This window comes from Drosophila suzukii, chromosome 2L (genome assembly GCF_043229965.1).
Source record: "Drosophila suzukii chromosome 2L, CBGP_Dsuzu_IsoJpt1.0, whole genome shotgun sequence".
Lineage (NCBI taxonomy): Eukaryota > Metazoa > Arthropoda > Insecta > Diptera > Drosophilidae > Drosophila > Drosophila suzukii.
In genome coordinates this window covers 5,123,387-5,140,200 of record NC_092080.1, presented here as the reverse complement: position 1 = coordinate 5,140,200, position 16,814 = coordinate 5,123,387, and the positions used below count along the sequence as shown (strand labels likewise).

General features: G+C 36.1%; 1 protein-coding gene across 1 annotated transcript; it reads right to left on the bottom strand.

Annotated features, from left to right (window-relative positions):
* Positions 1–11,625: 11,625 nt before the first annotated feature.
* On the bottom strand, positions 11,626–12,730 carry LOC108010259 (melanization protease 1-like). Its single transcript, XM_070996454.1, has 2 exons — positions 12,670–12,730; positions 11,626–12,473 (listed from the first exon to the last, which is right to left on the bottom strand). The coding sequence occupies exons 1-2, from the start codon at positions 12,728–12,730 to the stop codon at positions 11,626–11,628; spliced, it is 909 nt and encodes a 302-aa protein (XP_070852555.1).
* Positions 12,731–16,814: the final 4,084 nt, after the last annotated feature.

The following is a 16,814-nucleotide window of genomic DNA, read 5'->3' as shown; positions in this document are numbered from 1 at the left end:
GTTTGTTGCACTGAGCCTGCAAGTATGCAGCTCGATATTAAAATACCACAAAAACGTGACTCCAAGTCGAGGGTCAGGGGTTATTGGCATATGGAAAGAGTTCAGGATGTTCTCGATACTGCTTGCAATAAATGTATGCTTTAAAATGGACCATATTTATGAAGAGAAAAGGTTTAACATTTATCATGGAGTTAAATTGCTGATTTGCAAAAATTCGATTTCTCAATATCAAGTTATCTGTGGGTTATCTGACAAGTTAAATTTATCTTTCAGGCTTAAGAGAACGAATTTTTTACTGAATCGTGTGATAATGCTGTCTGAAAATTGAATTTATTTTTCTACATAATTTAACTTTCAGTTAACTTTTCTTGGCTTTTATTAAACTAGAACCTTAACATGACATTGAGAAATCGGTTACCATGTTAAAGGTTTGACACTCTGTAATGGTTTGACATTCATTAATGGGAAACGAAATATGTCTTTCTTAAAAATCTAGCTTCATGTTAACTTTCACGGACAGATACTTAACCAGAACATAAACATGACATTGAGAAATCGGTCATCGTGTGATAACATACTCTTTTAAAATGTGACATTTGAAATTTAGAAAATGATTTTGCTCTTCTCAGCAATTAAACTTTATATTAACTTTCTATGAAAGATAACAAACTATAACCTTAACATGACATTGAGAAATCGGTAACTTAAATAATACCAGCAACTAAAAAAAATGCACAACATCCGCCTGAAATAGATTAGTAAAAATGTCAATTATAAAATTTCAAAAATGCGAATGCATTTACCGGAACCCCCCACAAAAAGTTGCATGATTTTATGAAGTGCAACAGCAGTTGCCGTTAGCACTCAATGCAAATGTTGCAGTCACAAATTGTTTTTATTGAAATGGAGCTCTCCCAACCCACCAAAAAATATAAAGGCAAATGCCAAATGAAAATAGGCAAATGGCAAAATGTGGCCCATTGTTTAAAAATATATGTGCCGAATGGTACACCCCCGTTCATAAAGAAAAAACAAATGCAGGCCATAACAGTTTTGTTGTTTAATGGCAAATTTATTTGCATATTGTAGCATTCGATGTGGGTGGACAGGGGTTTTTCCAGTGGGAAAATGGGTGGGGAAATTCAAGGGGCTGAGGGTGATATGCACTTGACACTCAAGTGGACGCTACACACATGCCGAAATCGGGCGAGGGTACAAGTATTATTCTCGAGGGTTGCTCGCCTTTCAAAAAAGGTTTTTTCCGTTTTTCGCACACTCGCCGCTCGCTTAAGTAAATACAAATTTACATTTCGCTGCCATAAACACTTTTAAATTTGAATTTCATTCTTCTGTTTTTTATTTTATGCTGCGCCCTGCATGCAAATTGAAATTGATGCCAAGGTAAACAGTTTCAGTGGAAGCCAGACAACTGGCCAAAAGGTCAGCTCTCGTGACCCCATCCGGATGAGCTGCCAAAGAGCTTAGCCCGGCCAATTGCGTTGACAACTCCGGTTCGGGGGGATGGGGAAACCCTCGAGGAAATGTCTTGGCCATAAGTCAAAGCCACTTCACAAAACACTTCCGGCTCACTGGGACGTTTTGTGGATTTTCTATTATCCGCTTGTTGGATTTTCTCATTCTGCTCGAGGTTTTTTCTGTTCGCACATGATTTCGTAAAATTTATGGGGGTACATTCGCTTTCCAGCTAAGTTTCTTAAACCGAATTTTGTAGTTACACTTGTTAAGCATTTTTAAAAACAGGAAACCTATTATTACTTATTTTACTTTCTTGAAATATTTTTAAGTAAATTTAAAGCCAAATTTAAATGGTACTTCTGGAAGCTTTTAATTTATGTTACTTTATTTATCTTCGATTTAGTTTTATTGTGATAGAAAAATGGGATAATTAAAATAGCTACGGTTTTCGAATTGGCCAAGATAAAACATCTCAAAATATAGCTCACTTTCTGATAAAAAGGTAATTTATCTTAACCATCCATTGGAAATATGTAGTTGTTTGATCTAGACAAAAAAGGATATATGAGTGATTGATTGCGAAACGTATTGAGTTTTTGTTTACGGTCTCAAAATGATTTCCAGTTTTTATAACAACGTTTCACCAATTATATTGGATTTAATAAAAATCTATTTTATATATAAGTATCTGATATATATTTTATTATATTTTCTTCTATGTTTCTCTTCTAAGCCAAAAAATTGTTATGGAACTTATTAATATTAAATAAATTCATCCATCCTAATGATACTTCAATGTAAACTGTAAAAGTAGTCTATAAAGTAGATGTTTAGATAGATAAGTTGTACCAACTTTTCTGATAGAGAATTAGCTAGTTCAGTTTTTCCCAGGGTTCCTTTAGATTTTACGAATTTCCCACCCCCTCCATAAGAACAACCACAAGTAGCTTTGTTTCTTCCACCCGAAACTTCACTCCTTTTTGGCAATTTCGCCTTTATTTCTGCTGCCGGGAAGCAATTGAAATGGTATTTTCATTTCCGAGTGTGCACTTGTTGCTCCAAAGGAAGTGAGTGGATGGATGTGGGTGGCCTTCTTTCTCGACGAGGGTTTATTTTGGCAGAAAAGCGAAAAACCCTCCGTCCCCGTTTTTCGTTTGTAGTTTCTCGTTCGGTGGTTGCTGCCACTGCCACAAAAGACCCTTTTTTGGCTGAACCACCGCAAAAAAGCTGAGGAAAATCGTCGCATAAAAAGGGGGCGTTTAGTGTGTAAAAAGAAGCTGGGCTCTCTCTGTCGCCCTTGTTGTTTTTGTTAAATTTTGCAGAAAGTCACCAAAAAATCACCACCCACACCCACTGTATCCGCTTTCCTTTTTCGTGTGGGTGCGTGTGGTTTTCGCCACCGGGTTTTTTGTTTAGCCTTTTGGGTATTTAAACTAAGCGGATTGTATGGGTGACATGAGTAGGTGTTAAGTGGCTTTGTCACTTTTCCAGTAGGGTGGGAAAATCTGAGTAGACTATGGAGATACTTCCCCCCATTTTCTTGTTACTGAAAGTCACATACCAAGAGTTGGAAAACCCAATCAGTTTGCCTTGCACTCAATTTAAGCATTTAATTGCTTTCTGCAATCATTCGAAAAACACACTTTCGCCAGCCTCTCGAATTCTAAAATCTCACAAAATTAATCAGTTCACTTTGGGGCCCCATCCCATCGGAAAGTCAGAGCAATTAATCCAACTCAAATGACTGACTGATTCTATCGTTTTTCTGCCGGATTCGAGAGACGGAGATTTGCCGAGGCAATAAATCGTTGCCTGCTGCTATGGCTGTTAATTTGCAATTCCGATTTCAATTTGAGCACAATTTTTGCTCCGAAAAATATGGCCAACGGGCAATTGCTCGGCATTGCCCATAGTGCACTCAAAAAAATTATGATCAGTTTTTAAATATTACAAAAATATGGTTTCTTTCGATGGATCTTGATGTAACTTATAAGTTTTGAAATATTTTATAACTTTATACACAATCATAATTATACAAAAATCATAATTCTTTTAGAACAGCTATATTACAGATTTTACAATTTTAAATTGGTGTAAAAATTAAATGAGTGAGAAATGTTGTGCCATCTATAGGTGGTTTTTAATACATATTCAAATAGGATCCCAAAAATATTTATATATTTTATTTATTATTATTAGCAATATATAACTCAAATTTATACTATATGTTGCTTGTTACTTTAAATTGTTTTTTCTATAAAATCACTTATGATGTGATTAACTCCGAAATGAATAATTGTTAAAAAACACAAAAATTCTTTTCTTAAAAATAAAATAAATTAGATATAGATATTTTCGGTGAACTTAAGTATTTAAAGAATGAGGTATTTTATAATCTTCCTAAAATTAATTGATCCTGGCCTATTCTGATAGGTTCTTAAAAATGTATAGGAGGTAAATTATATTCTACAAAGTATATAAGAATATTTTTTTATTATATTTCCACTTAAGTTATGATTTAGTCGTTGAAAAATATATTTTTTTCAGTGCCTCATCACGTTTAGATCCCCTTAAGAGTGATGCCCCCGTAGTGACCGCAAACATTTGACCAGGAGCCCTCGGGGGCTGCTCCCGTTCGAGTTCCAACTGCAGGACCTCCCCTTCGATGTGCATGTGGTTGTGGATGTGGCTATGCGGATGTGGTCATCCTGCGTCCGTTCGCACGGACATGCGTCCGTTTGTAAGCCATTCATTTGTCCAATCATTCAACCGGAAGCTATACCGTTTGACACACATATACCCGTATACCCGTAGAGTCCAGCCCAACCGGAATTTGCCGGTGGTGCTGGTGGAACCCGCTGGGTGTCACACTCGGACACTCGCATGACACATGCAAATTTTCCAGCCGCAATTCCCCCCCCTGAAAACATCCGCATCCCCATCCGCAGCCACATCCGCATCCGCTTTTGCCGGCAATGTGTCATGCGAGTGGCAGTCGCCACTTAATTCATTTGATGCCGTAATTTGGCAATTTCTCGCAGATTTCCACAGTCTGACATTCGGATTTGATCAATTAATTTGAATAACACCGGTCATTTATCATGTCGCGGCCCCCGAGGTACAGATACGAAAGGGTTGCCATTCTGGCGGACAGGATATCCCCTGGACTGGGGATTGCCGATTCGGAGGCAACCGATGAAGTTAATCCCCCATCGAGTGAGTGACTCCAGTTTGGGTTCGTTTTATCTCGCAAATCACGAGGGATTTCAATTGTTTTCATTGGATGTTTTCAGGAAGTGAGTCGTTTAAAAGTTTTACTTAATTATTTAATTAAAATAAACTGGGAAACAATTAACTTGGTTACTATATATATGATTCATAATAGAATAGTGAATATATTTACATAATTTTTTTTTTAGAATTTTATTTTGATTTTAATTGTAATAATATTTATTTAACATTGAAATTGATACTTTCGTAACATTCAATAAATAAAATTTATTAATTTTGAATTGGATACGATACTTATATTTATAATAAAAGGGTTTTAATATTTTAGTTTTATTTTATAAATAGCCTCAAAAGCTGTTAAAAACTCAGTCATTTTCCATTCACCACCAATAATCATAATAAATGACAAACAAAATGCTTGAATTACGTTTTTAATAAGCACAACAATACTTTATGGTATTGCTGCAGTACTCCCTCCCTATAAAAACCATATATCTTTTCATCCCAACCCAACCAAAGTCACGTAAAAAAGTAAGCAAAAGTGAGTGGAACAACAAAAGAAAAGCCCTGAAAGAAGACACGGCTGCTTAGATAAATGAATGCGAATTACGAGCGGGAAGGGGAGCATTTTCCGGTGGAAAACCCAACTTCCAGTGCCACATACTTTGCATACTTCTTCAGGGAAAGCATTCGAAACAAGCGTAAAGCCGCAGCAACTGTGTAAAATTTGTTTGAGAAAAACCCAAAGAAAAGCGTTGAAAAAAACAAATCACAAAGCCCAAAAAAAAAATGATATACAAATGACTTTTTATGTTGATTTCATGGACGCAGCTGTTGCGGGGGTTTCCTCATAATTTATTATCCTGCACGGTTTGTTTTATGAACTTTAAATAAAAATTTATTAGCAGCAGAAGGGAGAAGGCGAGATAAAGTCGAACAAGTTGTGCGGCATGTGGCTGTCGCAAGACAGTTTGCATTTTTGATTAATTTCCATTTCGCTGCTATCGACGATGCATCAATCAAAGTTTTCAACATTCTGTCCGTGAAATGAAACAGGAAGAAGTCCCTTCTTTTGGCCAAGGAATTTACCCCCTAAGGCATAATATTATATTTGATGTATGAGCCTATCAATAAATTTGACAAATACAGGAAGTGGTCAGTTCATTTGGAGAAGTCTTCTTATATTCCCATATAAATAGATAAATAATTAAATACAAACTTTAAATGTCGCTTCCTACATCCATGGTTTTGAACATATAAACATATGAATATTATATTCGATTTTGACTATATCTTATAATAAGAGTACCACAAGGGAAAGTATTAGAAAAACATATATTATTTATATATATTTATAATGGAAAAGAGGGAATATATTCTGATTATCATGTTTTCAAAACCCAAAATCTGTTTAAATGCATGTACCGTCTGATTTTCTCACTCTGAAATCAAAAATCTTTTCCAACACAACACCCCAACATTCATTTGTTGACGTCCGTCTGATCCCCTGCCGTTTTGGCATCCCCAAAAAGAAATCCGAAGAGAAATCTTAATCCAGACGGTTCTGGGGGGAAATGTAATACAATCTCACAATTTAACGCTACTTATGCACGGCGTATGAATTTCATGCCATTTGTAAGCCACTCCAAGGCATCCAAGGAAATTTGCTCCCCAACAGGAATCAACAGAATCCCAATGAAATATAGACAAAGCTATTCAGACTTGCTGGTGATGGCTAATAAAGCCAAAATTCCAGAGTGATGATTGCCAATATTTGACTTGACTTCTTGAATGTAAAACAAAACGAAGAAAAGATAATACGATAGATTTATTTTCATATTCTTTTCAGGCAATTCGTAAATACTAATACAAAAATAACTTTCCATCAGGTATGTTTCGATTAAAGTACCTTTTTATTCTGATAAATTCAACTTTTTTAGTAGGTGTTGATTAAAAGCTTTAGAGCTTTATTTTATCCACGACACATTAAAAACATTTAGAATGCATATTCAATGTTTAATATAAATTTAGCCTAGCTTATTCATATAAAAAATCATAATACCCGACAGCTATAACTTCTGTGTTTCTACATACATATTTCTGTAATTCAGCAACTTTAAAAATTGGCAATGATTTTCCGGAGCTAAGATTTGTCATAAATTTATTCAGAAACGGTCGTGTCTGAAAATCGTTTAGCAATAAAGTTAAAATCCTACATAATTGTTCCCCAAAGTGGCATATGGACAAGTCGATTTTTTCGAGGGTGTCTTCGGGAATTATCTCGACGCGAATATAAGGTTGTACACCAATTTTATTAACTGCAAATCTTATTTGCATGTTTATTTTGCATAATGTGCCGAAAAACAAGCGTCAAGTCAGGGGCGCACACCCCTGAAAAACTGGGGGTTGAGGGTGGCTTTCTTTTATTCAAATATTTTCTTATGACTTGCCAGAGCGCGACAAAAATTCGATTTGAGTGTCTGTCAACCGCTGAAAAAACCCCAACCAAAAATATAAAAATGAAAAACAAATTTCACGCTTAACAACGCGGTTTGGTCCTTCCAACGATTTGCATACGAAATCGCAGAAGTCAAGGGGACCTGTCGAAGGGTGGTTCCACAAACTGCAACAATTACAGATGTTATTTGGCCTCTGGATTCGAGTGGCTCTACGTATTTTCATATTTTTTATGCATTTTCCACGTGTCAAATCGCGCGTCAATCAATCGATGCGCATCAGGCATGTTTAATTTTTTTGGATAATTTCCCATCCACTTTGCCCTTGCCTCTTTATTTGTTTTTCATTTTTATGCCCCGGCACACCCCACGGAAATATAAAAAATATAAAGCGAAGAAGGTGCTGGTTTCAATTTTACGCCGATTGGTTTTCGGCAATCGCCTGTGCAAATAAGCTGGCTGAGCGATAAGCCCAAGGTCCATGCTCGTCTGGCTATGGAAAGATATATCTCACCGTATAGCCAGGGCTCAAATTTAAATAAATACAAGCTAAGTGGAAAATAAAATGCTCACAAAAGGTAGTCAGGGGTATTTTCCCTTTTGCCCGTAACGAGACAATTTTTACACCGGCCAATCTGTAATTGAATTTATTAGGGTACTTTGGTAGATAAACCCGCTGGACTTACTAGGCACTTTATAGATACTTTGGTTAGAGATTTGCAGCCAATATACTGAGAAATACATAGTTGGTTAAGTTAACAAATTAAAAAAAATGTTTAATATTTTGTTTCTAAATGGACTGAGTTGTTTTTAGGGCACTTGGGGTCATAGTTGATTATATTTACTTAAATATATTGTAAACTAATAATTATAAATTATAAACTATCAGGAAACTTTATACAAAGTCAACAATTTATCATCGTAAAATATTATTAGGCAAAATTTTACAATGATTAATATTTTGTTTCTAAATGGACTGAGTTGTTTTTAGGGAACTTGATGTCATAGTTGATTATATTTACTTAAATATGTTGTAAACTAATCATAAACTATCAGGAAACTTTATAAAAATTCAACAATTTATCATCGTAAAATATTATTAGGCAAAATTTTACTATGAAAAAGAATAAAAATATAATTTATATAATATCATACAAATATAAATGAAATAATAATTTATTATATGTATTATTTATACTCCAAATAATATTGTAAGTCGAATGTTATAATGTTGCAATTAGAATTTTTGATTTTTATAAGCCTCTTTTGCACACCTGCTCTTAGTTGTATAATTCTATTCTAAAGAGTACCTCCAACTCCACTCCAATTTCTGATGATTAACCCAACCAAACATTAAAATCGTCGAAATGAGATGTTGAAAACGTTGAAAGCAACTTGGCGGAGCTTATTAAAAATTCAAGTATTGCCAATTTTTGGCTGCCAACCCGAGAGGCAGTCGCCATGTAATGCGATACAAAATCGTGAACCCCTCCACAGAAACAGATGAGAGCGTTGACAACGCACGGGGAAAAGGCACTTACAACAATGGAAATGATTTTTGCATAATTTATTCGATGATTATTACAAAGAAGGAGACAGTTTTTGAGTGCCAGCCAACCGTTGGGCGCCAGTTAATGTTGCTTTTTATTACAATTAGAATGTTTTGGGGATTGTAAGTTGAGGCCGCGGCTCCTGGGGTGCTCAGTTCTTGGTCCTGTTTGTGCATATTCCCGGGATTTAATTTGACTGCTGGCGGGAAAAGTGATTATGTACCTTTTGCCAGCTGCAACATTTCAACTCCTGTCCCCAGAGTGTCGCCGTATTGCCGTTCTACACATGAGCCAGCTCTCTCAAGTGGTTGTCCTTTGGATCTTCCATTTCGACTTCAATCATATTTCATGCCCACTTCTACCTTCTGCCTCGCCGACCCACTTGGTTTATGTTTATTGTTTTATCCTGGCTTTCCGCCGTGTGCCAAGGACTCGCGCACACACTCAGACATAATCAGAAAAGGTAATCAACATAAAGTTGAGCGTCGTCAGCAACAATTCCCATTCCCAACCCCATTCCCCGTCGGCACTTGTCACATTCACAAATGAATGAAGTGCCAAGAGCACAACTGAGACTGGAAAACCCGAGGAAAATTACGATGCCAAGGAGCCGGGCACAAGGTGTAACAAAATACCAGGTTGTAGCTGGGAAATTATAATCTAAGCCGTTCTCAACTTTCCAGGCCTTAGCTATATTATTGAATGCCTAAAAATCTAATTTTATCATAAAGTCAAATCCCTAGTGTTTTGAAATCACTTTTTAGGAGCCTAAAAGTATGCTAAAATCAAATTTTATCATAAAGTCAAATCCTTAGTGTTTTGAAATCACTTTTTAGGAGCCTAAAAGTATGCTATAATTTACTGAAAAAGGCGACCATCCTTTATTCGCTGCATACTTTTAGACACCTAGTGTTAAAAGTGATTTAGTAACCACCGTGATTTTTGAAATCACCCATTTTTTAATCAAAGGAGGTATATCTAATTGTGGAAAATCTTGATTCACCGTAAAATTTACCATTAGATATAGCTGACAAAAATTGTTATCCATTTCTTAGAGGTTTTATTTTTAAATACCCAGTACGTAAACATGTCTCTCTTTATATACATCATAAGTCTGACAATCATTGCTGTTTTGCAATACAATGGTAATTTGTACTTTAAACACTTGCTAGTTTCTTTTCTTTTAAATACTAAAATATCTCAATTTTTCTTTACCAGATCCACTTGCATTTATGTGGCTCCTTTTTGGCCTTTAATAAACACAGTACGTTAAAATAAAATACATTTATTGGAATATTGTTGACAGCTTAAATATTTAATAAACATATTTTATCTTTAAGCCACTTTTCTCATTTAAAGGTGAATTCGTAGTTAATTAAATCCTCATCCTTTTCCTAGTATAAAATATCTACATTCATGTTGCCATATCTTACTCTTTTCTCATATCCGGTTGGGCATTCCATCAAAACCCTCAAATTGATTGATCAACTCAATCGGTTGTGCATTTGAGTTTTGTGTTTCGCCAAGCAGAAGAATTCAATTATTCAAAAGCCGAAAACAAAGTAAAGGTGGGTTTAGTGTGGGGCTTTGGGATTAGGGCCAAAAAGGATGTGGTCGAATCAAACTCAAATGGGGGTACATGCCGAAACATTTTTTTTTAGCTACTTTAATCAATAATTCCCTTTTTTTTAATGTCCAAATGTTACATGGGAAATTAGTGAACGAAAAAAATACAGAAGCCTTAATAATTTGATTGATGGTTGAATAGTCTAACCCTTTTTTTACCAGATGATGGTGTCATGATAAATGGCTGATATATATATATTTACCTATAAAATTTAAATGCTTATGTGCCTTGGTTAAAGCCAAAGGATTCCCTCATTATGAACGGGCGACTTAATTAAATGAGCTTCTCTGGTCATTTTCTGGCCACAAAGAACGTCTCGAAACCAAAATAAACACTCCATCGATGGATGCCACCCCTAAATAGCTGTTCTCAAACCCCCTTAAAACCCAGGAAAACCCCCAACACCTCGAACATGGCTCATTTTGCGGTCTGCATTGCATTTAATTAAATCATAAATAAGCATAAAGCGAAACGCATCTCCCGACAATTAAACAAACATAAAAACCTACCAAGTGACAATGCCACGCCCCCTTTTCCCATACCCATACACACACAGCCCACACACACACACTCATTTTCACTGCATGGGGTGAACAGTAAATTGCGCACTCAAATGACCAAAAACGCATTGAAAATTGCATTTAATTAAGTCAATTCCCGTGCTCGCCTTTGGCCACAAAAGCCGCAGCATACTTTCCAGCTTCGTTGGGGACTTTAATTATGTCCTCTTTAGGGGGAGAGTCCTTTGAGCATAGGGTACATCATGTCTATGTATCACTAGGAAAAAATACTAGATTCAATTTTTACCAGGGACCCAAAACAAATATTTTTTTTAAAACTACTGTGATGTGTATTTTTAAATGTAAAAAATAATAATATTTTAATTTTGACAAATAAAAGTCTAAGTACTCACCACAGTGAGTCCGAAAAATAGACACATAGAAAAAACATTTTATCAGACCTTTAAGAGTAAAAATCACAAATAATGTTTATTTTCAATCTCTGATTTTTTCATCTAACAAAATCTTCACATTAGTCAAAAAAACTATAATATTATCTGAAGACAGGTAACAAAACTATGTTTCCAATACAAGAGGTATTTAAATAAAAATACTAGAATTAAAGAATTACTCAAAAGATCAAAATCATATAGTTTTTAATTTATTTAAAGATTAAAAATACCTTAATATTTATTACTTAATGAATTCTTATGATTCAATTACTCCATTATTAGCAATAACTATTGACGTCTTTGTAAAGCACATATATCTCTTGATTGTTCTCCCTAGTTATATTTAATATTTTTCTGAATCCAACTCCTAAATGGCAGGATGCGCATAAATAAGAAAGAGTCGAGATCCTCACCAGGAGCCGAAATGGAACTGATTTGTATTCCAACTAAGTAGAAGTTTCTTGGCTTTCCATCTAACACTTCAAAGGCCATCAGAGGGGATCCCCAAAGAAGATCGCCTTTCTTGTCTCCCACCGAACACAGATGATTCTCAAAAAGTGGACGACGGTTCCAGATTTTGGAGTTGCAGAATTGCAGGCTGGCAATTTGTAGCTGCGTCTTCACACGCCACTTATCATCCAAGTTCTCCACATCTCGAGCTTTACCAAATCCCGCCCATTCTAACCTCTGACCTATATGTTTGTCCTTATCCTCGCCAACAGGTGGCAAGCAAATGGGCTGTACGAAGTCTGTGAACTCCACGATCCTCTCCAGTTTGGCCAGGGCAATATTAAAATTTAAGCCATCCAAAGTCTTAGATGATTTATATTGAGGATGCACCACCAGTTCCTCAATATCCACCATCTGTGGGGGTGTGGTGCACTGGGAGAATTCCTTCACCTTGCGGCAATCACCTTCAGTGTAGTTTTGTTGAGCCTGCCAGTCTCCAAAAAGGATGAATGTGGCATCGGAATTCGGTATATTTAGCAAACAGTGGGCGGGAAGAATGGCAAACTGCCGGTGGATCAAAACAGAAAGGCAGTGGAATTCTATGGTTCCATTATCTGAGTTCTCATAGCCCACGCGGCCTATCCAGGTGTACTCATCCGGTGAGGTAATCTCATTACGATCGTACAGCTGGCTCTCCCGCAGTCTTCCGCATTCTTCTTGCCCATGAATTGCTACAAAGATTTAGTTAGGTTAGTTTGCTTATATTCTATAACTTATTTACGATCTCAATGTAATTTTTGGTCTCTTATTAGACCTTTTTTTTATACGTTCAGGTAATTGGTGTTAACATCTTTATAATGAACATTTTTTTACTTTTTCAAGGAGACTTATGTTTATATTTTTAGACGATCTAATCTTTTTACTTACCTTTTAAGAAGACTGGCAATACTCCAAATACAACATAGAAAACGTTAACACCGCCTAACATCTTGCATTGAGTTTCCAAGAGAACTAATTCTCAATCGGTTGACTGAACGGGTTTATAGAGGTTATTACAGCTTTTCTAAGTAGCAGTGATTGCATTCGGATGCGTCAGTCTGAGACGGGTTTATTTATTAACTTCACGCATAATTGAATGCAATTTAATCAGGTTATAACCCAATAGTTACACATGGTTAGAACAGATAATATTCTAACAGCCTGCGTTATAAAGTCATTAAGTTAAAGAACTCCAGACTTAACTATTGCCAATCTATATTTCTCTAACTTGGTTTCGTAAATATCACCAGTTTTGAATTTTCTAAATATTTCGCGAAAATATATCTCTCGAGCAACAGCAAACATTTCGCATACAAGCTTTGATTGAATCTGATTCCAGATCGGTCGATTGAACGGGCTTATAAAAGTTATTAAAGCTTTCGTTCCCTAGACACGTTTTAAGCTTTCATACTAATTAACTTCTATACAGATATTATTATTTTACAATATAGATTAAGATTTCATTGATAAATAGTAAAATGCCAGTGAGTGTATTCAAAATTCGCTCATATCAACTGAGTTCGAAAAACACTTAATGTTTATTTTGACAAAGCAATTGGCCCAAATGGATGCCAGGATTGTCTGATAATGATATGTTGATGATGATGTTGTCGTCGAGCTGGCCAAAAGCCCATCGGTGGAGTCAAACTGCACGTCATCGTCGTCTGTTGTTTATTTTAATTACTGAAATTGCATTCGAGTGCCAACTGCCAAATGGTTAAGGTACCAAGTGAGCCACCCACCTTTCACCCACCTTTCGCCCACCTTTTACCCACCACCCCCTTTGCCAATGTGGGCTCCCCACTTGTTTTGTTAGCAGCCAACTGCACCGCTATCATCGTCCACGTTGTTGTTGCTGCTGCTGACATGGCTGCATTTTGCTTTCATTTGCGTTTACGTTTGGTTTGGTTTTGGCCATTGCCTTCAGCTGGAAGTCCCAATCCCCCAACCACCCATTCGACCCCTTACAACCCCTACCACCCCCTCATCAACCCCTCCACCGACCAATGCATGTATCAAAGTTTGTTCAGGTAAAATGCCGTCGCGCAATTGTTATGAGTGTCATCATCAACGTCGACGGGCGCCCGAAAGTGGAACGGGTTCAGAAACAGGAGCATAGGTACACTGTAAGAAAGTTAACATAAATCGGTGGCGAAATTAAGAAATCATACCTCTTAAAAAAATCCAATGCCTCATCATAATACATTTATATTCATATTTAATACTCTATGAATCATATTTCGAAACCCTTTTTTATATAATGGTATATTTACCTAGAACAACAAAGTTCTGAAAGGCCTTATGACAATTGCTTGTCCTTTGATCCTTCAAAAAAACGAAACGCAAATCGCTAGCAAAATTAAGAAGTAAAAGTTCTTGAATAAACCAAAAGCTTATCTGATACTATTTTTCTTAATAATGTGAATTGATTTTCAAATTTTCAATTTATTTCCTAGAAATTAAGAAGTAACAGTTCTTAAATAAACCAATTGCTTATGAGATTACATTTTTCTTAAGAATGTGAATTGATTTTGAAACCTTGTTTTACAATCAATTTTTTTCCTAGAAATTAAGAAGTAACAGTTCTTAAATAAACCAATTGCTTATAAGATTACATTTTTCTCAAGAATGTGAACCAATTTAGAAACCTTGTTTTACAACGAAACTTTATCCTAGAACTACAAAGTTCTTGTAGGCCTCAAGACACTTGCTTGATTTTTGATATCTAACAGCATTTAATTTAAAAATCTTTGGCAACCTAGGAACAATATTTTATGATTTTACATATTATATAAGTTTTAGTTTAACTTAGTTAAAAATTAGGCTGGTTTCATAGGGCCATAAAAGTGAATAAGAATCAAGCTAGTGTCATAAAGGCTTTAATATTTATTTTGCTTTTTAAATGATCTCGTATAATACAAATCCCTTACGATTCTACTCAAGTATTATGTCTTGTTTTTGCTTAAAAATTAAAAAAAAAACTCTCTCGAGATTTCTTTCTGTGCAGAAGGAGTTGGGAATCGGTAGGTCCAACCTCCTGTTAAACATGGGACACATTATCGATGCCCGTTACTTGGATGATGGTCGGATGGAGGGGCAGTTTCAGCCGGGAAGGCAGGAGGTACTTACGTGGTCATCGAGGAAGGGAGCGGTGCGTGGTCAGTCAACGCGCGCTTTATGCAAACACTTGGCAAACAGAAATGAAAGCATAATATTGAGCGCATGAGGCATTGGGTGGTGAAATGGGAGAAAGGCAGTCACAAGTGGCCATCGGGCCAAGGAAAGCTATTGGAAATTCCCTGGGACAAAGGAATTTAATTTAAGGAGGCCAGAAAGAAGATGAATTTTAATTTACTTTTAATATATTTAAGTGAAGCCCTTTCTTTAAAAAGATATTTTGTACTTAAGGCGGTATTTCATCAATATTTTTTTTATTTTTAGATTTACATTAGTGTTATTTTTCAACCCTAAGTATCCCAAATTTGCCTATAATAAAACCATTAAAAAGAATCACAGACAGAGCAAAGACGAAAAACAAACACAGAAACCAAAAAGCGATTTCGCGCTACGAAATCCTGGAGCTGGAGACCCTCAAATGCGCTTTAATTAAAAATTAAATCCGTTTTGCGCTCATAATTATGCAGTTCTCACATGCGCACCCCCAAACCCCCCGAAAACTTAACCCATTACCACCCCCTGTGCTCAAAACGAGCGAATCATTCCGAACTGGGTCTGTCCGGAAAAGTGGAAAACCGACGAGCCGGGAGCTTGTTGGGCGGGGCGTATGAGTAATAAATTTGTAAAGCACCGAAAAGGGGTTGGCAAAGCGAAAGCGGCAGGCAAAACGGATGGAGGGGGGCTGTATAGGGTTAAGGGGGTACGAGTGACAGAGACAGGGCGCAAAGGCAACGGCAACGGCATGTAATCAGTGAATAATTCAGTTATAAGAAAATAATTTTTCGCCAAACATTAAAAAAGCGCCAAGCAAAAGAGACAAGCTCTACCCTTGGCCGGGAAAATTAGGGGAAAACGCCCCGCCCACAACAATAACAGACAGAAAATCTCGGCGAAGGCGTTGGAAAAACCAAGACAGCGACGGAGACGAAGACGTTTGGCGTCATGTAAATAAGAATTATGAAAATAATAATGGAAAAAGGATTAAGACGCGAAAGCAGCCGCATCACCAACCCCAACTACCTAAAAGCAGGCAGACAGACAGGAAAAGCGTTGCAAAAATGTGGTTGCTTTGCAAGCTGAAAAGATAATGGTCGTTGGAGATATTCGAAATGTTGGGTACTCTATAATGAACTTATATAAGGATTTTATTTTATTTTTCATTACCGATACTTAGGACTTCGATAAAATTTCACTTTTATAAAATAAGTTGTATGTAGGCAACAAGTCTATTATAAGATAATGGTTAAGCTACGCGCGAATTCTTCAGCACCTTAATATTTTGTATAAATATTTTTGGAAAACTGTTGTATTTTTTAGGAGCTATTACATTTTTGATTTTAATCTATGGTTGTAAAATAAAGTAAAAATATATTATGGCAAAAAGGCTGCCGAATGTTAGGGGTTGAGGTATACGCGTATTCTTCAGCCTCATATTATTTTATTAAATGTTTTTTAATGATGTTGAGTATTTTTGTATAGCTTCTACTTCTAAGATATTTATTTATAGTTATACAAAAAATTAAGATAAAAATATGGCATTGAACCTACTGAAAGTTGATCGTTAAGGCTTACGCGAATTCTTTAGGATCACATAATATTTATAAAATATTTTTTTAATGCGGTTGATTAATGTAATGTAACTTATTCTTTTAAGATTTGAATTTTGGGTTATAAAATACAGTAAAATGAAAATTGAAAGACCCAAAAAGCTCTACATGGTTTTCCAGGGTGTAAAGAAAACGTTGAGGTCAAAGGCTCCCCCAAAAAACCAAGACGAAGATGAAGATGTCGACGAAGGCCAAGACGAAGGCAGTAAAAGGTTATGACGCTCGGCGTATGTGCGCCCCGCAGGTTTC

Coding starts and splice junctions, on each gene's coding strand:
- LOC108010259 (XM_070996454.1), bottom strand. CDS start 12,730: ATGTTAGGCGGTGTTAACGTTTTCTATGTTGTATTTGGAGTATTGCCA. Junction 12,474..12,669: donor ATTGCCAGTCTTCTTAAAAG/GTAAGTAAAAAG, acceptor AAATCTTTGTAG/CAATTCATGGGCAAGAAGAA.